Source organism: Coturnix japonica, chromosome 2 (genome assembly GCF_054131305.1).
Source record: "Coturnix japonica strain WE chromosome 2, WE-NBRP24, whole genome shotgun sequence".
Lineage (NCBI taxonomy): Eukaryota > Metazoa > Chordata > Aves > Galliformes > Phasianidae > Coturnix > Coturnix japonica.
Window position 1 is genome coordinate 109,649,420 of NC_140664.1, and position 21,804 is coordinate 109,671,223.

Sequence of the window (21,804 nt, forward strand, 5' to 3'; positions counted from 1 at the left end):
GGGTTTTATTCGGCTACGAGAGCGGTGCTTCGTGCCTGGAAATTCCCATTTAGTACCGTGGTACGATGGCTGGTCGGTCCTTCCCGAGATCTGCTGCCCCCAAATCCTGTAATAACGGGCAAGGCAAACCGTACGAAACCGGTGCAGCCTCCCACGAGCTCTCGTGGTTCGTATGAAAAAGTTACTTTAGTGAAAACTGTGCCTTAAAGATCGAAAATAGAGGCGAACGCTCGAGCGCTATTAGCAGCGCCGTGACCGCGTGGAAAACGCCTGCAAGTATTCGCCCTATTTTCACTCGCTCTTTCTGCTCACCCTCTCCTGCCGCTCGGGTGTTGGCAGCGAACGCGTTCCGAATTTTACAGGGAAATAAAAACGCAGGCGCGTTCTTTTAAACGTTATTGTTATTGTTATTGTTATTCATTTACTATTATTTTTGGTGAGGAACCAACCAAATGGAAACCCCGCCGCAAGTTGAGAACCCAAATTCGAATATAAACATCCAGGACTCCTGCAGTTAAGGTTATTTTTTTTCTGAATGGAAAAAGGAAGTTCTACAATCACATTTCACCACAGCTGACTCTTAATAATAAATATAAATGACGTCGAGTTCCGTCTTTCCAGGAAAGAAATACAATTATTTTTCGCTACTATGGCGCGTCTATACAACGGCCACAAAAAATAGCGGAGATCTTTATGTGCATATTCCGAATTGCTCGGAACTAACGGGCTCCCCGTTTGCGGGGTTCCTGTATGTGTTTTATAATTTTCTTGCTCTAATAAGGGATAATAGTTTCATTATGGGCCATTGTAATCCTGAATGGGGAGAGAGCGTCGTTAAAATGGGGTCTCGGCGCGATTTCTGACTAAACTGTTGGGAGGACATGAAAAGAAAAAGCGAGAAACAGAGAGGGGAGAGAGAGGGAGAGAAGCGGCCCACACAGCCATGTAAAACTAATTAGAACCACACTTTGTGCACGCACGATATTTACACGTGATTTTAATTCTTCCTCGGCCTTGCCTTCCGTTTGCTCGGCTCTGTTTTCACCACGGCACACCCCGAACACCCCGAGCCTCCTGCGGGGATTTCGGGGCTCCCCCCGCACACCGCTCCACAGCGCGTCCGCCAGAGGGACGGGGACCGGCGGCTGAGCGGGCGCTCAGAGCAGCCCCGTTTAATCCCTAACACTGGCCTTGGATCTGGCCGCTCCTCGCTTTCCCCCCTCTCCCTCCCCTTCTTCCGCGGAGGACCGTAACCCTCTGCTCGGTTTCCAGCGCGAGTCCTGCTGCCAAATCAATAACTCCACTCTGTTCCGCGGGGCGGCCGAAAGCGAGATCCCATCTTCTATCCTCCCCTCCGAGCGCGGTGCCTCTCTGCAGCGGGCACAAGGAGCTTTTTCTCCCCTTCCCCCTTCCCCCCCCCTTTCCTCCGCCGCTTGGCTGCATAGTTAAGAATAAATCGGAGCCAGCGACGCTGCTGCCCGCCGCTGCCCGGCTCTCGGCGGCCCCTCTGCCGGGGGAGGGGGGGTCCAAGGGCAGGGCCGGGCGAGGAGGGGGCTTCGGTCACTGCCGCTCTCAGCCCGGCCCGAGGGGACGGAATCCTTGTGTCCCGATCCTCCCCCGGTCCTACGAAGGCCCTTCGAAGCGGTTCCGGCCGTGGGATGAATCGGGTTTGACTTTTCGTTGCCGGTCCCGCTTAGCGCGGAACGGAACGGGATTATTTACAGGGAGCTCCCAAACGAAACACAATGGTATAATTTAACCTTTCCTAGCACTCGTAAATTTTTACTGCTGTGAAACACAGCGATGCAAATGAGAGCGCTCATAGTTACTGACTTCATAACAACCCCGTGGCTCCCGAAACAATAACTCCTTATGAAATATAATAAATATGTATTTAAATACAGTACGCCGCAACTGCTATTTTGCTTTTTTTTATTGCTTCGATTGTTGTATAATTTTATGTGAAGGTCTCCGATCAAGAAGGGTTTGAGCTCTTTTTTTTTGGTGCTTGGGTTGTTTTTTTTATTAACGTAGGGAACGCGACTCACTGATGGGATGATTAATTATGGTATTAAATAGTCCGCTTAAACGAAAAAATAAAGGAGAGATGGGGACGGAGAGAAAGAAAGGCAATGGGAGGGGGGGGGGCTTAATGCGGAATCCGATCTTTTAATCTCACTTGGCCGCAATTAAAACAAACTCCGCCGTATAACTCAAATATCCCTTTGCATAAAAACATATGGCCTCGCTATAAAAATTATGGCTGGAAAACACTGACCCATTAATAGCCCGCGGACTGATTTATACTTTATTGTTCTGCTCCCCCCGCCACGTGATCGGGGCAGCCAATGGGCTCCCGGGCTGCCCCCAACTTATTACTGACTCTACTTCTCCGCCAGCACCAAGTTGTTACGTGAAAAGCCGCAGCCCCGAATTGCGGCGGGTCGGGCGCCCGCGCAGCGCCGCGCCATGTCGGCCCCCGGGACCCTCAGCAACTACTACGTGGATTCCTTCCTTGTGCCGGAGGGGGACGAGCTGGCGGCCCCCCGCTACGCCCCCGCGCCTCTGGGGCCGCCGCCGCGCCCGGCGCTGGCCGAGCACCCCGAGCTGACCCCCTGCAGCTTCCAACCCAAGGCGCCCGTCTTCGGCCCCCCCTGGAGCCCCGCGCACCCCGCCGGCGCCAGCGGCGTCCCCGCCGTGTACCACCCCTACGCGCACCACCAGGCGCCCGTGGCACCGCCCGACGGCAGGTACATGCGTTCGTGGCTCGAGCCTGTGCCGGGCTCCTTGTCCTTCCCCGGGTTACCTACCAGCAGGCATTACGGCATTAAACCTGAACCGCTGGCGGCCAGAAGGGGTGACTGTACCACGTTTGACACTCACACTTTGTCTCTGTCTGATTATGCTTGTGGTTCTCCTCCAGTTGATAGGGATAAGCAAAGCCACGAAGGCGCATTCTCTGAAAACAATGGAGAAAGTGAGGCAAACGGAGAGAAACCACACATTGATCCAAGTAAGTGGGGCTGCGGGGCGGCGCGTTTGGGGCCGGGGAGGAGGAGGCGCGGTACGGGGCTCTGTGCTGCCCGGGCATCTGGGGCTGAGATCCGTGCTGCCCCTCGGGGGCTTCTGCCGGGATCCGGGCCGACTGTGGCTCTGCGGGCCGAAGGGGGAACAAAAACCCTCTTTGCGGCTGCTACTTAAAATAAAATAAAATAATTGGGAAAAAAACATCCCACTCCTCCCTCCCTCCCTCCCCTCCCCGCCCCCCACCCCCTTATCCCCCGGCCACCCCAGCTAACTTCGCAGGACATACTCGCATCCTCTCGTAGCACTCACGGAGAGGGTGCCCTAGAATCATTGGTGGTGAATGTGAGCTGTGGGGCCGGGGGGGGCAGCTCAGGGCCGGCAGCCGGAACCTCGCCGTTGCGCGGTGCCCTCCTCCCCCTCCGCCTCCCGGCGGAAATGCCCGCTCTGGGTGCTGTGGGGCCGCGGAACGGAGCCGATCCTGCTAATAACGCCATGCAAATAAGGGCCCTGAGCTGCCGGGGCTGTAATGACGGCGGCCGATGGCTGGCCCGTCAGCTCCTCGGGTCCTGCCAGCGATGACACGGGAGAAGGGCGAATTGTAACAGAGAACCAATTTAAACGAGCTGCCGCTCCGGCCGGGCTGGCACTCGGAGGGGCTGCGGGGAGGGCAGGAAGGAAGGAGACAGCCAGCAGAGAGCAGGCGGACGGTTGTTTTCAAGCTGCATCCTACAAACAATAAAAAAAATGCGAAGGGAGGCGGGGGCGGCGTGGCTCTGCCGCTCACGGGTCTCCGTGACCCCTCTTCCCCCCTCCCCCCCCCCACCGTGAGTGGGAATGTGGGTGCTCCGTGCTCAGTGCGGAGACCAGGGGCACCCCGACACCAGGACCCCCCCCACCTCCCTTTCCAGACACCATCCTGAGCCTCAACTTCTCCTCTCGCTCCCCCTGCAGATAACCCCGCTGCTAACTGGCTCCACGCGAGGTCCACCCGGAAAAAGCGCTGCCCTTACACCAAGCACCAGACGCTGGAACTGGAGAAGGAGTTTCTGTTTAATATGTATCTCACCAGGGACCGCAGGTACGAGGTGGCCAGGCTCCTCAACCTCACCGAGAGACAAGTGAAAATCTGGTTTCAGAACAGGAGGATGAAAATGAAGAAAATCAACAAAGACCGAGCGAAGGACGAATGATGGGGATACGCGGGTTAAATGGAAACAAAAAAAATGCATAAAGTAAAACAACAACAACAACAAAACAAACAAAAAAAGGCAAACAAATAAATAAAACCACCACCAACAAAACCCTCCCCTCGAGCCCTGCCTTGCAATGCGTCTGGGTCCAGGCCTCATTTCTTTTCCCAAGGCAAATTCTGATTAGGATTGTACCTTGCTTGTCACAGTAGCATGGAGAGGCCAGTTGCCAGGAGAGGTACAGTAAGACTTTTCGTTTTCTAATAGGAAAGAAAAAGGGGGCATTATAGCACGAAACGGCTGTTGAGCTAGCTTGTATAAATCTACCTGTTTCTTCACTTAAGAGGGAAAAAAAAGAAAAAAAGAAAAAAAAAAGAAAAAAAGAATTAAAAAAAAAAGAGAACGACGAGCAAAAACTACCTTTTCATAATGCACAACTATTTACGGACTGTATAGTTTAGTCGACGTAGTTAATTTTATTTGCTCTTTGCGCGGCAGAGAGATCTCTGCTCTAATACTTGAACACTGTGTTTTATTGTGGTAATTATGTTTGTGACTCAATTTATGTGCTTGGGTGCTGTACCGGATGTAATTGTGTAAGCTAGGATTCAATTTGAACTCAGGTTGTTTATTATAAAAATGGCATAGAGTATAGCTCTGTAGCGTATTAAGTCTTTTCTGTATAATTAGACAGTTAACCTTTGATTGTAAAGTATATATTATATATATATATATCCCAATTTAAACACACACGCAAACGTAGAAATAAAAGAAGTTTGTCCGGGATGTCTGGGAATGACGGTTTTCAAAATACATGGAAACGAGTCGTTTTAGTATGCACAGTTGATATATATCTCGTACTGTCTGTGTCAGTTGTATATATGATCTATATATGAAAAAGTAACTAAGCAGACTAGCTTAACTATTGTTTTTGCACCAGTGAGCAGTTAGCAGATTTCGGAGCTATACGTATATGTGAAAGGGTAACTACCTATGGTTTACGTTTTAATTTTAATCGAATGATTTGATGGTTGTTGTAATGAAGGTTAATTTTATTGATAATAAATTATACGCTATAAAAACCTACATTTGGTTATTGTAAATTTGTATCGCTTATTAAAAAAAAAAAAAGAAAGAAAAGAAAAGAAAGGAATCGTAGTAATAATAAATCCGGGAAGTGATGTTGACGCAGAACGTACACTGTCTATTTTGCAATAGTTACCTCATGGCCTACTGACCAAATCGTTGTGTTGAAATGATATTTAACTTTTTTTGCCAAATAAAAATATATTGATTCTTTTCTATTCCGTGATGTTTTAAGGTTCTTAAAGCAAGGAGTTCCACCCCGAAGTCCCCAACGGACGTGGCGAGGCTGAAAGCCGAGCTGGGGCTTCTTGTGTGCTCTTCTGCAGACACACAGCCCAGCACGGGGAAAACTGGGCTTCTTATGGCTCTAAATGGGTCCGGAATGCTTTTGGTTCCCAGAGGGGATGAGGCTCAGCTCCCCCCTCCCGGACACCGTTTTGGAAGCCGGCGCTTAGCGATGGAGAACGGCAGCTCCCGCACAGAGGAGCGGAGGTTCACGCTCACGTTAAGGCGATTTTATTCAATTCCTCCGCCGGGGAGGGGGTTGGTGCGGACCGACCCGAAACGTGCCGTTCTCCTCGGAGAGGGCCATCATGTAAACCAGTGCAGAAGGCGACATTTACACCGGGCCGCTTCGCTGCTCCTCGATAACGCGCTCGGAGCCCGGCGTGTTGCAGCGAGCTGGGGAAGGAACCAGAGCCCGGAGCCCATTCTAAATCCCCTTCTGGACATAATCGCCCATGCAAAAAATATGGTATAGAGAACGTCCCCCATTACTTTCTCCCCTCGCCTTCGCGTTGGGGATTTTTTTTTCCCCCTATTTAAATGTCCCGTGGCAAATAAAAACAACCCGCTGCATTTTACTAGCGCCGCAGATTATGTATGTATATAGAGAGACAGAGAGAGATAAAATTTTACTGACAATTACGGTAGAATTTATGGTGTCAATTTTACTCGCTGGTTCAGCCGAGGAAAAGAGCGGGGCTGGAGCAGGGGAGGCAAAATCCGATTATTCCTGTACAACAACAACAACAGAAGGGAGAGGAGAGGTTCTTCGGAGCGGGAGATTTCTGAGCCCCCCCCTTTGCGCCCACCCCTCCCCCGCCGCCCCGAGCCAAACCGGGCTCTGCAACAAAAGAAATCGCGGAGTCTGCGAGAGCTGCGCTGCAGCAGCGTTGGGGAGGACACGTTATCGAGGGGGAGGCTCTTGCGCGCCCCGACAGCGCGGATCTATCGGGTGGGAGCGGCGCCCGCTCCGCAGCCGCGTATAGATGGCACAGATATGTACCGAGAGCGAAATAAGAAGGAGAGCACTTGTGGTCTTGGCAGAAGTTGTTGTTAGGAAAATTCAGAGCCGTGCAGCGCAATAAAAGAAAATGACTGCTGTAACCGTTTATGGGGTGTAAAACGCTGCAGGGCGAAAGGCAGAATGTAGAGAGCCGGCACGGAGCGTACAGATGTGCAGAACTGCGGGGGGAAAACGCTGTCGGCTTCACCTTGGAAAAAAAAAAAAAAAATAATAAAAGAAATCCGGGGTAAGATTTGATGAGTTCTAATTAGCGAAAGGAGCTCGTTCTGGCGTGCACACACACAAAAAAGCCCCTAATTGAGCCCCGAGCCGGTGTTTGGGATGCTGGGACGCCCTCTGTTGTTGCAGACGGAGGCAACTTCAAAGAATCAGCATTAAGAGTGTGTAATAAATGACGGGTCTGCAAACTGTCTGGAATTCGGCCCTTAATGAGTTTACAACTGTCCAGCCACAATTAAGATTTTCTACAAAAGCCTTTTCATTTGTTTTGTCTGGCTGTTTTAGATAAAGCGAGAGAGCGGAAATAACAGCCTTTATGAGCCTCCCCCCCCCCCTACCTCCCCGGGCCGGGCCGGTCCAGGCTCGGACGCGGAGCCGCGGGGCGCGGTCGGATCTGGGCCGCCTGCGCGGTGCCGCTCCGCGGGGCGCGGCGGGTTGGAGGAGCTCCGGAGAGCCGGCAGGTGGCACTGTGAGCCCGCAAAAGAGCCGTCGCCCGCCATCAAGAGCTCGGCCGCCTCCCTCCAGCGCCTAAAATGTCGACGGTGTGGGCTCAGGACTCGGGCCGGAGCCACGGGCTGAGCGTCAACAAAGGCCGAGTTCATTTTTTTCCCCACTCTGTTCTTTTGGTTTTTTTCTTGTTTTTTTTTTTTTTTTTTACCTCTTTGTTTTTCCCCTTCTTTTTTATTTTATTCCCCCCCCCCTCCCCCCTTTCTTTTTCCCCTTATCCCCTTCTCACTGAGGAACTGGGGGTAGCATCAATGCGTGACCAGAGCAAACGCTCTATCCGCACCGCGTTATTATTCTCAAAGCACCCCCCGCGCTCCCCATCATCTGGCAGAGCGGTAGCACGGAGCTGCGAGCCCGTCCTCTCCTTCCCCGACCCCTCGCCCCGCTCTGAGCCTCCCGTTTTCCCGGTGAGGAATGACACGTTCGGGGACTGCGGTGCTGGGGCAGAACAGGGGGATACGAGGTGCTCCCCGATCCGCTCGGCCCTGCCGGAGGGATGCGGTGGGCACGGGGTCGCCCTCGGAGCGCATCGCAAAGACGGGATACGCAGCGCTGCGGGGCTTTAATTTGAACGTTATTTACCGGAGAAGGGAAATTTCCAACATCTGTCTCTGCTACAAATAAAACTCTCTGCCTACGTCCTCGGCAATCCCCAGTCCGTGCGACCCGCTGTACTTATATCGTACAAATACTAATAGTCGGGTACTCCGCAAACTTGACGTGTCTCAAAGTCACTCCTAACTTCTTCTGGCCCGTTACACTGATTTCTTCTTCTCGTTTTCGTGTTTTTCTCCGTTTTGCTTTCGTTGGCTTTCGGGATTGGGAATGAGAAGTAGCGGGGAATGTTATAGCGAGTGTTCAGATGTTGCCAAAAGAAAGGGGGGAAAAAGTAATTGGAGAGAAAACAGAAGTGGGAGGGAAGGAAGCACAAAATGTGCTCTGCGAGATGGTCGGGGGATTTTTCAATTTAAAGTCAGACAAGGGAAAAAAAAAAACAAGAAAGAAAAAGCTGAACAGCGCTCTGTAACAGAACCGCTTTCTCCGCGTTTTATTTACATTTCCTTAAATCAAAGGCAATATCTTCACATCGAAATTCAGCATCGGAAAGGAATGCGCTCTCCGTGCTATTTTGTTCCCCACCCCGCTGTAAAGATTTAATTCTTTCTAGGGATGGAGAGCAGCAGCCACTCCCCGCTTTCTAATAAGAGCCTTCCTATCAAATGTTTGTCTACAACGGCGTTGTTAAACTTGTTATGATTAATTCTTTTTTCTTTTTCTCTTTCTCTTTTTTTTCCGAGGGCAGTAAAACTGCTCTGAAATTAAGAAGTGTTTATGCGTCGTCATGAGAAGTAATAACTTGGCACAGCGCTCTCCATTATAATCGGGGATAAATTACGGCGAGATTCCAAAACAACTAAAATCCTTTCTAGTACGAACCACATCACGATCCCTCTCGGCACATGAGCCATAACCGGGGAGTGCTCCCAGGTCGCGCGTAACTCCTGAGCACCGTTTAATCGCTACCTTTGACTTCCCGGAATAGCTCGGGATGCAAAGCGAGGCACCCACGTAAAAAATAAACGCAATGAATGTCGCCTGGAGGTTCATTTTTAAAGCGTGTGAGAAGATTGCGGTGACGGAAAGCTCGCAATCTCGGCTAGCTCGCCATTTCCTCGACTGGAAATAGATATCTATATGTATATATTTGAATACGCTTTGCAGGCTGCGGTGTCCGGGGTTGTTTGTGTGTGATAGAATGAGATATTTCGGGGCTATTTCCAAAAAGAGCAGTGCCGCCGTTGGGCGAACACGCGGGGGGTGGGCGCGCACATAAAGGCGGTGGGGGCCGATTCGGAGCTGCTTCGACGATTTGTTTGGTGGGAGGCATTTTGACGTTGTTATTATTATTATTTGTGGCTCGGCAGATAAAAAAGCTGCGAGCAAAAGGAAAGAAAAGGCGGCGGTCACAACACAGCCACGCAAAGCTAAAGGCATTGCAGCGCTTGTGTTGCAGACACGCGGAACTCGAAATACACGAGCCCGGCTCCGCCGTTCGCTTCGACGTTATCAATATTTGAGTCTAGACACGGGCTGTGTTTGCCGTTTCTTTCTCCTCGCGTCTTGGTATGTTGTCACCAGAGGAGCAATTTATTGGTCTAATGTCATCTACTTCAGCTTCTTTGATCTTCTGAGTCGTCGTCTTGTTTGCTTCGCTTTCGTTTAACTTCTTGGGCCTTTCTTCCCCTCCGGCAGCCTCTTCTGCTGGAATGTTCCCACATCGACCGCAGCGATATTGCCAAAATCGGAATAAACGCGAGCAGAGCCCTTTTCTCCACATTCTCCTCTGCGCCTCCGAGTATCGGCTGCGTTTTCACGTGCTTTGAGCTTGGTACAGCTTCTAGGAGCTGCCGCCACATTTGCATGCTCCGAGGCAGCGATATCTCGGGGATCTCGCTCTAAGAATTTACTCGCTTCTGTCAGTAAACCTGTATTCATGGGGCTGCAATAACCGCGCATAAAGGCTCCCCAAGGGCGAGCGTGGAGGTGTGCGGGGGGGAGAGGGTGTTCCACGGTTACAAAACGGAAAGTTTAGGGTCCGTGCGAAATATCGCCAAGAACAATTTTAAGTGGTGGGAAAGTCTTTGTACACGGGGCACCAAACTATAATTGAAAGGAGAATTTCCGGGGCAATTCCATTGTGCTCCTTCCAGTTTATGATGTGCAATACAGGCAGGCAGTAAAAGCTGTCTTTACCAGGACTCCCTGTCTGAGGGAAGGAAACTCATTTTACGATCCGTTTAAAGGAAGGGCACGGTGCAGCATCCTCAATGCAGAGCCATTCGCATTGTTGGGGTGCCGGGGTTTAGAAAACCGCCTGCGTTTCCCCACGAGCAGAGCAGAACGGGGCCATAAGGTACGTACGACGGAAAGGTAAAAGGGGTGATGGAAAGAAACAAAAAGAAAAAAAAAATAGAATAATAATTAAGTCTCGGGGCTGAAGGCGTTTGCAGGCGACTGCTTGAATACAGCTTATTGTTTTCTTTTTGCTTTTTAAGGCGCTTAGAAAGTTGAACGTTCCCTCAACCACACGTTGTACGCTGCCTTTAATCGGGGGGCGGTGGTGTTTTCCTTTCTTCCCGAGGAGGAGGGCCGGGCCGTCTCTCGGAGGGCTCCACACACCCCTATGTTCGGTTCGGGATCCGAGAACCACAGGGTTCGCTTGTGCGCCGTAGCCGAGGGTGCCCCAACCCCCCCCCTCATATTGTTGACCCCTCTGCGTGTTTACAGCATGGACAAAAATGATAATCATGAGCGCTTTTACTTTTATCAAGTTGTTTTCTTTATAACGTTCTCCCCCTGCCCCCCCCGCCCCGTCTAACGAGGACCACATGGTGTCCGCCCCCCCCCCCCTCTTCTTCCTCCTCCTCCGCCGTCGCCGCCGAGCGGTTCCGTGGAGGGGGACCCGGGCTCCCCCCATCCGCGCCGTGGAGGCGGCGGTGCCGTCGGGGGGCGGAGGGGCGGCGGCTCGACGGCGCGGGGAGGCGGCGGCGGCCCCGGCGGCCCCGTCCATGGCCGGGCACCGGAGGGCCGCGGCCGGCACCACCTGTGAGGCAGGCGAGGATTGGAGGGCGGCGTCATATGACCGATCACGTGCTGGAGGCAGCTCAGTCCAAAAGAAAATGGGGTTTGGTGTAAATCTGGGGGTGTAATGTTATCATATATCACGCTACCTCGTAAAACCGACACTGAAGCCTGCCGGACAACAAATCACAGGTCAAAAATTATGAGCTCTTCGTATTATGTGAATGCGCTTTTTAGCAAATATACGGCGGGGGCTTCTCTTTTCCAAAATGCAGAGCCTACTTCTTGCTCCTTTGCAAGCAACTCCCAGAGAAGCGGCTATGGACCAGGCGCGGGTGCCTTCGCCTCCTCCATGCCCGGCTTGTACAATGTGAACAGTACCATATATCAAAGCCCGTTCTCTTCCGGATACAGCCTGGGCTCTGATGCCTACAACCTGCATTGTTCCTCTTTTGATCAGAACATTCCCGTCCTCTGCAATGACCTAACCAAACCCAGCTGTGAGAAAGCGGAGGAAAGCAACCTGCACAACCAGGCTGAGGCTAATTTCCGGATATACCCCTGGATGAGGTCTTCAGGTAGGGGCGAGCGGGGCTGGAGCTGTGGCAGCCAGGCAAAGCGTGTCGCCAAAATTACTGTCAGCACAGCCTTGATGGTTTTAATTATAGCCGAGGCGCCATTGCGTAGAAAGCCCGTGGCATTGTATGTAAATGAGTATCATAAAACTTTTTATTGCCCAATTAATGGGTTCTAGCCTCGTAAATTTATTTAACTCCATTTGCTATGGAATTTTAGCATTGAGTTTATTTGCGCTTTTTGCTGCAGAAATGCGGAGAGTTGGCTGCGTGCTCGCAGAGCCCCCTCGGGTGAGCGTCCCCACTGCCCTCCGCCGAAGTCGGGCAGAAAAGCTCCTCCCGGGGGGGGGGGGAAGGGGAGCCCGGGAGCGGGGACGGCCGTGCCGGGGCTCCTCCGGGCCGCGCCGCGCCTTGTTCGCCCCCTGCCCCCTCCGCGGAGATAAGAATCTATAGAAACGGACTGAACAGGAAAGCGGAGGGAGGGGGAGAGCCGGGGGTTGGGGGTGTGTGTGTGTGTGTGTGAAAAGCGAGAGCTCGCTTCTGGGGCTGAACTCGGGGTATTGTTTACGATCCGGGCGGGGTAGGGGGAGCAGGGTGTGTGTGTGTGTGTGTACGCGTGTGTGGAGGGAGCCCCCGACATCAAAATAAGATAAATAAGGCCCAGCCTTCCAGATTTTTATTTCCCCTCGCAAAACGCAAAAGCCTGGAAGGTTTTAGGGAAATATATCGCCCGGGGGAAAGTTCCTCCTCCCAAAAGCAATTTCCTCCCCCACCTCCTCTCCTGAACGCTTTCTTTCCACTTTTTCTATGTCTCGAGCAACTTAATTTTCGCTTTGGCCGAGCAGGACAGGTCGTGTCGCTGAAATGTCTTTGTTAGGACAAAGTGTGTGCGTGTGGGGAAGGGGGGGTGAAGGGGTGGGAGGGGGGTGGGAAGGGGAGAAGGGGGTTATTCACTCTCTCTTGGGACGGTTTTGTTTTGATGTTTGTTTCTTTACGTTGAGGGGAAACACAAAGAGGGGAAAAAAAAAAAAAAAGAAAAATATAAAATAAAAAAGATAAAACTTTCCTCTTCTTTTCCTGCCTAACCGCTGGGCGTGTGTGCCTGCCTGCCTTCAGGTCCCGATAGGAAGCGAGGGCGCCAGACCTACACCCGCTACCAGACCCTGGAGCTGGAGAAGGAATTCCACTTCAATCGCTATCTGACTCGGCGGCGGCGGATAGAGATCGCCCATGCCCTCTGCCTGACGGAGCGGCAGATCAAGATCTGGTTCCAGAACCGGCGGATGAAGTGGAAGAAGGAGCACAAGGAGGAGAGCTCCAGCACTCCGGCTCCCAACGAGTCCACGTCAGCAGCAGCGTCTGTGGAGAAAGTGGAAGAAGATGAAGAAGAGGAGGATTAGGGAGTCCCATTCGAGGAAGCAATCTCTTAGAATAACGTATGCACGTGACAGCTGTAAAAGCTCCCTTTAAAGAGAGAAAGGAAAAAAAAAAAAAAAAAAAAAGAGAGACACTCACTGTTTTTATTAAAAGAAAAAAAAAAGAGAGAAAAATAGTAATCAGTTCCCTTTAGTTCTGTCTTGCAAGCGAGCGTTTGCAAACATGAAAACGTCTCTTGGGTTGGCCTTCCAGCCCTTTCTCCCCTCTCCCGTCCTTCCCCAAACCTGCCCCCTGGTAGCGTATCCTGAGAGCATCCTACCTACAATCATTTGAGTTTTCAGTCACCCGCTCTCGGGCAGGTTTCTCCTGGGGACGTTTGGGTGGGAGATCTGCTGCTTGCACATAAAGTACACCGTGACCTTCCGAAGTAACTACCTGACTCAATAGTCCCAATCACGTTGTTAAGGGGAAAAGTGCATTAGGCTCGCATTAAGAAAAAAACTACCTAATTTTGAATAAGTAGCTCTGCACTTTTCTTTCTTTTTTTCTTTAATTTTTTTTTTTTTTGCTTTATTTTTTCCTTTATCTTTGAATTATTGTTAGGAAAGTACCATAACTAACAGCTACACTAACAAAAGGTAAAACAGAAAATGAGGGGGGGAAAAAAAGATGTGCCACAAACCACTACAATCCACAGCAATGAGTCGTACTACCTATTTTTCAGACTACCTATATATCTTGCTCCGCCTACCTATCTTGGAAAGTATGCTGTATTTTAGTAGTCAGAAGAAGATAACGTACTAATGTGAATTGCAAAATGCTTTTAGAAACGTAAGCGCCGTCGTTCGAAAAGCACGCATCAGTAGCTTTGGTATAGAATTTGGTACCGTAAAGGCTGAATATATTTAAATTTAAAATAATATATTTATTCCAAAGCAATTATTAATGAAAACCATATGCTGCAATATATCTCTGTCCGCGAACCTTTACTCTCTGGAGTGAGGGAGCGAACGCACACGCCAATATTGTACAAAGCGGTTTAATATCTACCGTGGGCTTCTACCTTAGGCTGCCTCTGCTCAAGGCCGTTTCCTTATCCTGGGTTGATCTTACTCAATATAGCTGAAAGTGTTCTTGGCAAAGCGAATTGAAATGACCATGTAACCGCCTTTAAAATATCTGTTTGTCCCGATGATCCCAACGTGTTAATATGTAATACCGTGAATTTTCCTACGTTAGCAGATATTGTATATTTGAACGATTTTTTTTTGTCATTTATATTTGTCTTGGAACTCATTTGTAAGACCGTGTCATAAATTGGGAAGTATGTAACAAATTGGGAAACTTTTGTCGCATGACGTATCGTTCAGATCTCTGTATAAATCCGTCTCGAAGGTTTGGCTAAAGTTGATTCAAACAATTGTATGTTACAATGTGTTTCGATGTGTTCGTTGTGAACATTTGGATATGCCGTGTAAGTATTGGAAGTGGAAAAAAAAAAGAATCATGTCTGTGAACTCTCTTTGGAAGTGATCCCGTGTTCAAGTATCCCCCACGATAAATGTGTTTTATGTCACACGGAAAAATAAAGATGCTTGTTGACAATTAATTGTGCTTTTTTTGGCTGCTTGGTTTTTTTAATTAGGGAAACAGTTCGAAGGAAGGAGAAAAAAATAACCAACACGCACAAATAAAGGAATTCGACCACACTGTTATTATTATTATTTTTTCCCCTATGAGCGAAAGGAATAAAATAACCCGAGGTGACGAATGGACAGTATTCAGTCCAGTTCTCTATTTTAACTTTGGTTTGGTTTTTTTTCCTTTCTTTTTTTAAGTTAATGTATTTATTTCTCCCAGCGCGGTTGATTAATAAAGCGGAAAGCTTCTTTATGGCAGGGCTTCCTTCCACCGTGCTCCGGGGTTCCTCTAGAAAGCCCGAGCCCGGCCCAGGCGGCCGTGATAGAGCCCCATTCGCACGTAGGGCAACCAGATTTGGGAAGGAGTAAAAAAGTGATGGGCGAAACTTCCCGGGGTTGAACGCTCGGCTGAGGACGGGCGGCTTTCCGAGGCCGAGGGACACGGGAATTGGGCTTTAAAAAAGAGGGGGTAAAACAGCCCCGCTTTAGGATAGATATCCGGATTAGATATTCATTCTGCTGTGTACCACGCGAAAATCGAGGCGAGAAAGTGCTGTCAACGATGAAAATAAAGAAAAGGAAAAAAAAAAGGTCAGAAATGAGAAATAAGAAATTAAAAATAAATAAAAAATAAATAAAAAATTAAAATAATTTTTAATAGCCCGAAAAGTCCCTTTCTGAGGGCGGCCGAACGCAGTGTAGAACGGGAGCATCGTCTGAGCTGAAGTTCCCCTTCACCGCCGCTCTCGGTCCCCGCCGATGGACTAATTGCCATTTTAATAAAATTAGTGCGAACTCCAGGTCTGCTTTAAAAAAAAAATAGAAAGAAAATCCGGGGCTGCCTCTGTGGTAAGATGGCGCCTCTCTAAGACCTGCCTCTTCTTAGTGATGAGGAAAAGGCCATAAATCCGTTGTTGTTTATGAAAATTTACAACTTTGCAATACAACTTTATGAGTTGTTCGGTTTTTCCATTGGTCGTTGTCGGTCATGTGGATGGTAACCGTGAACATGAACTTTTTTATAATTTCCCTTGCGAGAATAGAGCCGCATTCTTTTGCTGAGCTCTGTCCTGCTTCGGATCTCTCTGGCTTTCAATCCCCATTTCATTTGCTCTTTGTAAGGCAATAGTGAACAAAGTGTGCGGAGGTTCGGCATAAGCAGCCGCCTAGAACACAGATCCGGGATGGCAATTTCCAGTTCCCCCGCTGGAAGGTGTGGCATATTGGATTCAAAGCACTGGCGTGGCAGATTTTCAACTTGCAACCTGGCTAATTTCCTGCTTCTTCTGGCACCAAAAGGAGGGCGATTCGTCTCCTGTGCAGCCAAAGCGACAGCTGTCAAAGTCGCAGGGGCTCCTGTGAGCCAGAACCTAAAAGGTGAGAAATGTATATGACACTGCCGTAAGCAGGGAAACATGCTTTAATACGGGGAGATATTAGACGTGTGCAATTAAAGCGAATGGGGGAATGTGAGCGGCCAGAAATAGACGCGGTCGCAGCTCGGCTCCTTTCGGTTTAACCTGTGCATGCGGAGATGCTGAATAAAATGCCGATTTGCTATTATTTCTACGGGAAGCGTGGATTTTTCACCAAGTTTATTTCTGCTTGCGTTTGCCGGGGGGTCGCTGTGGCATTCCGATTATTTTCTAAGAATTCAGGTTTACAGCATCAATCCGGGAGCATTACTGTTATTATTATTATTTTTACCGGAGCGGAGGCGGGGGGGGGCGTGGGGGGGAGATGATTTATATATGTATATAAAAGCAATATTTTTCTTTCGCAGCATTAACTTTAAGCTCCATCGCGGCAGCTGAAATTTAGATGTGATTTATCTGTGATTATTTTAAGGCTGTTTTGGAGAGGGGGTGGGGGGGGTGGAATCACGGCACAACGCTCCTGTGTCCGGGGAAAGGTTCTTCCCGGAGCACGGCTGTGCCTTTGGTTGTCTCTCTCGGCTTCTCGCCGCGGAGCCGTGGCGCAGCGCTCGGGCGGAGGCAGCGCTCAGCTCGGCTGCGTGGAGCAGAGAGGATCGGGGAGCCGGGGCTGAACCCATTCTCCCCTCACTGTGAGAGGGGAGAGGGTGCGAGTCCCCTCCCTTCAACCCCCGGGGAAGACTCTCGGGCCCCCGCCGCCGCCCCGTGATGGTGACAGCCATCACGGGTGAGCGGCTCGCAGAGCTGTTTGTGCCGCCGAAGCCTCGCATTTGCATTGCATTGCGGTACCCGGCGGAGTGGGGCTGCGGCGAGCGGCGGATTATTTATTGCGGGCGGCGGTGCTCAGTGCTGCCACGGCGTGGCCGAGCCGCGGAGGCGGGCATCGGGAACGGGGCAGCGCCGGGAGACTGCGCCGCTGCTGCCGGCGCAGCGCAGGGGTTTAACCCCCGCCTCCCCTCACCCATAAAGATATATATTTAAAAAGATATATATATTTTAAAAGGAAATCCTGCCTACCGCACCTCTATGGAGCATCGCGCCCTTGGGCCGATGTTGCGCTGCCCCCTCCCTTCGTTGTGCTCTCGGTGTGTGTGTGTGTGTCAGCTGGGGGCGGCTCTCGGTCTATGCCCTCCAGGCCTCTCCCCAGTGTCCCTCGGGTCAGAGCGGCCGCTCGGCCGGCCCGGAGCGCTCGGATTCGAGCTCTTGGTTAAAGGGTAGGGGCGGGGGGGGGACGCTGCCGAGCAGATAATGGCTTGTAAGGGGGTTTGTGTACGAGGAGAAGGAGGGTTTTAGGGTTAGGAGGGGAAGTGCCCCCGCACCTGTACCTGTGAATGAAGAGAGGGGGACGCGGGACGCGGGGAGCTCTGCAAACAAACGGAGATACCAGGGACTGAAGCATGGGGCTCTGTGGCAAAACGCTGCGGCTGCCTTCTGCTTCCCGGCAGGAAAACTGCAATGAATGTGGCCGAGCGGGCAGAGCTCGGGGTGCCGAGATTCGGGGTGCTCGGGGGCGGGGGGAGGAGCGCAAAGGACGTGAGGATATGAGACTGTGATACTGTGAGAGTAGCACTGAGCGCAGCGCAGAGCGTTCGGCTGTCACCGAAACGGCTCGGCCGCGGCCCGGCCGCGCAGAAGGGAACATAGAGCGTCTTTCGATATTATGGGGGCAACGAAGATATGCTTTCGCTGCTCGTGGCCGGGGTTCAGATGGTCCGGTTTGAATGCGAGCAATAACTCGAGGGAGAGAAGGAAAAACCAAAAGGAAAAAAAAAAAAAAAAAAGAAAGAGAAATAAATCAATGCATAAAGCAAAGCTGCAAAATGTAAATAAAAGAGCCTTGCGCGATTTTTAAACCTCGGTCTCCGTGCGATGGATTCACACAAAGGCCGCCCGGCCACAACTTTTTAAAGTAGGGCGGCTGCGCTCCGCTCGCCCCGAATATTGATGTTTCACGGCACGTTTTCGTTCTGTTCCACGTTTTTGGAAATGCTCTCGTTTTAAAGCTCTTTGTGCTCACCGCGCTGTGTGCCGGGCTGCTGCCGTTCCCCCTTTTTATAGCCCTATTTGCAGAGCGTACAAAACTTTCCTGGGGAAGGCAAACACTCGTTTCCCAATGAGCCCGCAGCTCAGAGCCGGCGCTCTGCCAGGTGTGGCCGCGGGTCGGCCGGCACCGGGAGTTTAAGGAAGTTGAAAAAAAATTGGAGGCAATCAACATCTGAATGTGAAAGTCCAGCTGAGGCCGCGAACAATACGAACTATTGTGGGGCGACGTTTTAACTCGCTGCTGTTTTATAGGTATCGTAATCAGCCCCCGGAAATGAGATAAATAGTCCTCCGACAACAACAGAACTCTCGGGTTAAAGCTGCTTTAGGAAACGGGGCTCGCACGAATGTCACTTTCCGGCGGAGAGCGTTTTAAATGAGGATATTGGCTGTGTTGTAATGGGAACGAGCACCGCGGGGTTACGGTTCCGCCGTGCGCATCGCGGCGAATTTCATCAGCACTGTTACTGTCCCTGCCCTGGGCCGGGAATGAGATTTCCGCTACGGGTAACTGCCATGTTGAAAAATGAACGTGGAAATGTTTGTTTCGTATTGTTTTGTTGGTTGTTTTCTCTTTTTTTTTCCCCTCCCTCTTAAAGACACACATCCGTGTTCAGTCAAATTATTTTAGAGCTACAACGAAAGCGGTTGGCTTCTACTGACTCATTAGCGGGGCCGTATTAATTAGGGATAATCCCGCCGGCTCGTTGTTGGGTTCGGATGTTGGATTCCCTCGGCCTGGCAGCGCCCGGGATGTTTGTTCGGGGGGGGGGGAGTCGGGAAGGCCGACACGTGGAGGTGTATCGGGGCTGTGCGCGGGGGCTCTCCCGGCCTTTCTCGGCCCCCTCCCCGCAGGCCGCATTTCCCCGCTCGGGCCCGGAGCTCGCCGTTAATTACCGGAGCGCTCATTAACGCCCGGGACGTGGCCCACGCGGGAGGCGCAGCCTCACACAAAGCTGGCGCCTGGGCGGGAAGCCCCATAGGAGGGGGGATTTCAGCACCTCCAGCCCGGCTGCCTCGACCCCAGAGCCGCTGTGGGGACGGCGGTGGGGTGCGGTCTCTCTCCCACCGGCAGAGCCCCTCCGGCGCCGCGCTCCAAACTTTCCCTCCGCAGCATCCATCATCTCCCGCCCCCTCCCCAGGGCCGGGGCCCGGCTCTCGCCCACTCCTCCTCGGCGCTGCGCGGCGACAACTTTTACGGGAGCCCCCTCCCCCCCCCTTAGCCCCCCCCGGAGCCCCCCCTCCCTCCGACCACCGAAGGAGGGGGCTCCGCTTCCACCGCTGTCACCCGCTCGCCGCCGCTCCCACGGCGGGATCCCCCAGGGGCGGTCCGCCGGGCGGGGGCGCGGTCGGTCCCCGCGGGCCGTGGGCGCGGGGCGGCGCGGCGGGGCCGGGGCTGTCGGTAACTTCGCGGCGCGGTGGCGGCGGCCCCGGGGGAGCGGGCGCCGCTCGCTCTCCCATTGGCCGCCCCGCCGTCAGCTGCTCCTATTTTCTGCTGTCGCTTTTGGCGCTCGGCCATCCAGAAACAAACCACTTCGATGACTACTAATAGTTATAGCCAGATGTACTAATACACAACAAATCACGGTCCGGGAGAGGGGAGAGCAAATGAGTTCCTATTTCGTGAATCCCACTTTCCCCGGGAGCCTGCCCGCTGGCCAGGACTCCTTCCTCGGGCAGATCCCCCTGTACCCGGCGGGCTATGATGCTCTGAGGCATTTTCCGGCTTCGTACGGGGCGAGCAGCCTGCAGGACAAGACCTACACCTCACCTTGTTTCTACCAACAGTCCAACACCGTCATTGCTTGCAATCGGGCTTCCTATGAGTACGGAGCCTCCTGTTTCTATTCAGACAAGGAAATTAGTAGCGCCTCTCCCTCCGGCAGTGGCAAACAGAGGGGACACGGGGACTATCTGCACTTTTCTCCCGAGCAACAATACAAATCCAACGGAGTGCAAAGCAAAATTGTGAATGACGAAGGCACCGACCGGAAGTACACGAGCCCTGTTTACCCTTGGATGCAGCGGATGAACTCCTGTGCCGGTAAGTGACTAAGAGCAACCGAAGGGAAGGGGCACCAAAAGTTTCTTCCCCCCCCTTTTATTTTTCGTTTGGTTGTTTGGTTGTTTGTTTTGGTTGCTTGTTTTAGGTAAACTCGGGCTGCCGGGGTGCAGTGGTTCCATAGGAACCCTCTCGGATAGAACCTGGCACCCTGGCACCCTGGGAGCAGCGGCCGGGAGCTCAGCCTGGTGAAACGGGCAACAAAATAATGGCAATAGAAGGGAGAGAGCAAAGCTCTTTTCCCACTCTTCTAAAGTCACCCCAAAGCTCGGCTCCTTCATTGTCAGAGAGCGATGCAAGGAATATGCCCTCTGCACTGAGGATCCAATGCATTTGTGGCACATTCCTCATCGCCCCCCTCCCCCAGCTCATTAGTATTGGATATTGAGAGCACGTTTCGGGGCCGCACTCCCATGGCATCCCGGATTTTCTCTGCCTTACAAAGTGAACTGCACGGGATCGAACCGTTCTGGCTGAGAGTGGTGCTGGGGAAAGGAGGGGTCCTATCGGGGTGGCACTTATTTTAGATAATTCAATTATCACGTTCGCTTGCATTATTTGCTAGTGAGTCCGGGAGTGAGAACCCCTCCCAGCTTTATGCTCGTTGGACTGTGGGTTGTATTCCTTTTTTGAGGAGGGGAAGTTAAACTTTTAGCAAGACCATTCTGATGCTGCTTTGCATTGGAGGGCAATAAATTCCGGAGCAAATGGCAAAGGCTGTTCTATGATCTTTAGCTGGTGTCTATCATTATGCTTAAATTACAGCTCCTCTGTAGCCATAGAGCAATAGAGCGTGTTTGTGTCAGCACACGCGCACACACGCACACACACGCACAGCCCCGGCCCGCACACGTGTGTGTGTGTGTGTGTGTGTGTGTGTGTGTGCGCGCAGCCTCCCCACGCCTGAGTAGGGTGCTACCTAGAGCTCTCTCCCCCCTCCTCCCCACCACCTTACGGCCCCTTTGTATCACGGCCACCCCATGAGCACGTCCGCACCCCCAGAGGGTCAGGCAGGAAGAAAGGGGGACAAAAAAAGCCCCAGCAGCTTCCTTCTCTCCCCCCCCACCCCCATCCCCACCCCCACTCCCCACTCCCCCCCCCCCCCGCGAAAAGCGGCACGGCTTTGTGGTCTGAAAGCACTGGGCCCTGTCCAACACGCTCGTTTTGTCTTTACTTCTGCAGGTACAGTAAATGGAGCTCATGGGAGACGAGGGAGGCAGACTTACACCCGCTACCAAACGCTAGAGTTAGAGAAGGAGTTCCATTTTAACAGATACTTAACCCGAAGACGACGCATTGAGATTGCGAACGCTCTCTGCCTTACCGAGCGCCAGATTAAAATATGGTTTCAAAACAGGCGGATGAAATGGAAAAAGGAAAACAAATTCATAAATTCCACACAGCCCGGCAGCGACGAAACAGAGGAAAAGTCAGGGGAGTAGAACCGTGTTTAATAAACGCTACCAGGCCCGTCCTTAGCGCTCGCTTTTATATTGTTATTTACCTTGTGCTCCTTCTGCTACTAAAATCCCATAGGTTTGTCACAGCCTATTAATCCCCACAGGCTGATGTACATCTGCGATCAGCCGGGACTTGCTCTAAGACACGCACAAGTCCGAGCTTTCGAGCTACGGCCGTGTACATAGATAAGAACCACTTCTGCCACGAGTAGATGGCGTTGCTTAAATCATTCAAAGACCTGGCCCAGATTGTAAAATATCTGGGTATTTATCTGCGTGTGGGAGAGTATCCCC

General features: G+C 51.7%; 4 protein-coding genes across 12 annotated transcripts in view; all 4 read left to right on the top strand.

Annotated features, from left to right (window-relative positions):
• Positions 1-14,481, top strand: part of HOXA7 (homeobox A7) — a 40,315-nt gene extending 25,834 nt beyond the window's left edge. Inside the window, exons 1-3 of one of the 5 annotated variants that reach the window (XM_085538451.1) lie at positions 9,859-10,252; positions 11,381-11,498; positions 12,612-14,481. In XM_085538451.1, coding sequence (XP_085394577.1) covers positions 11,486-11,498; positions 12,612-12,895 — 297 coding nt within the window. In that variant the 5' untranslated portion in view covers positions 9,859-10,252; positions 11,381-11,485 and the 3' untranslated portion in view covers positions 12,896-14,481. Of the gene's footprint in view, positions 1-9,858; positions 10,253-10,869; positions 11,623-11,715; positions 11,787-12,611 lie in introns of those variants that run through there. The other 4 variants (XM_085538453.1, XM_085538452.1, XM_015853759.3 and 1 more) reach the window with 4 other exon arrangements.
• On the top strand, positions 931-5,521 carry HOXA9 (homeobox A9). Of its 2 annotated transcripts, XR_014942979.1 has the most exons (3): positions 2,338-2,750; positions 2,924-3,013; positions 3,979-4,329. XR_014942979.1 is itself a non-coding variant. In XM_015853847.3 (2 exons), the coding sequence occupies exons 1-2, from the start codon at positions 2,470-2,472 to the stop codon at positions 4,215-4,217; spliced, it is 783 nt and encodes a 260-aa protein (XP_015709333.1). In that variant the 5' UTR covers positions 931-2,469; the 3' UTR covers positions 4,218-5,521. The 2 variants fall into 2 exon arrangements, 1 of the variants encoding a protein (XP_015709333.1); XM_015853847.3 differs by having other exon boundaries at positions 931-3,013; positions 3,979-5,521.
• Positions 14,482-15,561: 1,080 nt separating the features above from the next.
• Positions 15,562-21,524, top strand: HOXA6 (homeobox A6). 2 transcript variants are annotated; one of them, XM_085538454.1, is made up of 3 exons: positions 15,562-15,889; positions 19,777-20,032; positions 21,233-21,524. In XM_085538454.1, the coding sequence occupies exons 2-3, from the start codon at positions 20,008-20,010 to the stop codon at positions 21,490-21,492; spliced, it is 285 nt and encodes a 94-aa protein (XP_085394580.1). In that variant the 5' UTR covers positions 15,562-15,889; positions 19,777-20,007; the 3' UTR covers positions 21,493-21,524. The 2 variants fall into 2 exon arrangements, with proteins under 2 accessions (XP_085394580.1, XP_015709246.2); XM_015853760.3 differs by lacking the exon at positions 15,562-15,889 and having other exon boundaries at positions 19,506-20,032.
• Positions 15,750-21,804, top strand: part of HOXA3 (homeobox A3) — a 43,773-nt gene continuing 37,718 nt past the window's right edge. For 2 of the 3 annotated variants that reach the window (XM_015853750.3, XM_015853751.3), the window contains exon 1: positions 15,750-15,889. The gene's annotated coding sequence lies outside the window, so the exon portion shown is untranslated. The remainder of the gene's footprint in view (positions 15,890-21,804) is intronic. The other variant, XM_015853753.3, reaches the window with a different exon arrangement.

Coding starts and splice junctions, on each gene's coding strand:
- HOXA6 (XM_015853760.3), top strand. CDS start 19,597: ATGAGTTCCTATTTCGTGAATCCCACTTTCCCCGGGAGCCTGCCCGCT. Junction 20,033..21,232: donor GCGGATGAACTCCTGTGCCG/GTAAGTGACTAA, acceptor TTACTTCTGCAG/GTACAGTAAATGGAGCTCAT.
- HOXA9 (XM_015853847.3), top strand. CDS start 2,470: ATGTCGGCCCCCGGGACCCTCAGCAACTACTACGTGGATTCCTTCCTT. Junction 3,014..3,978: donor GAAACCACACATTGATCCAA/GTAAGTGGGGCT, acceptor CTCCCCCTGCAG/ATAACCCCGCTGCTAACTGG.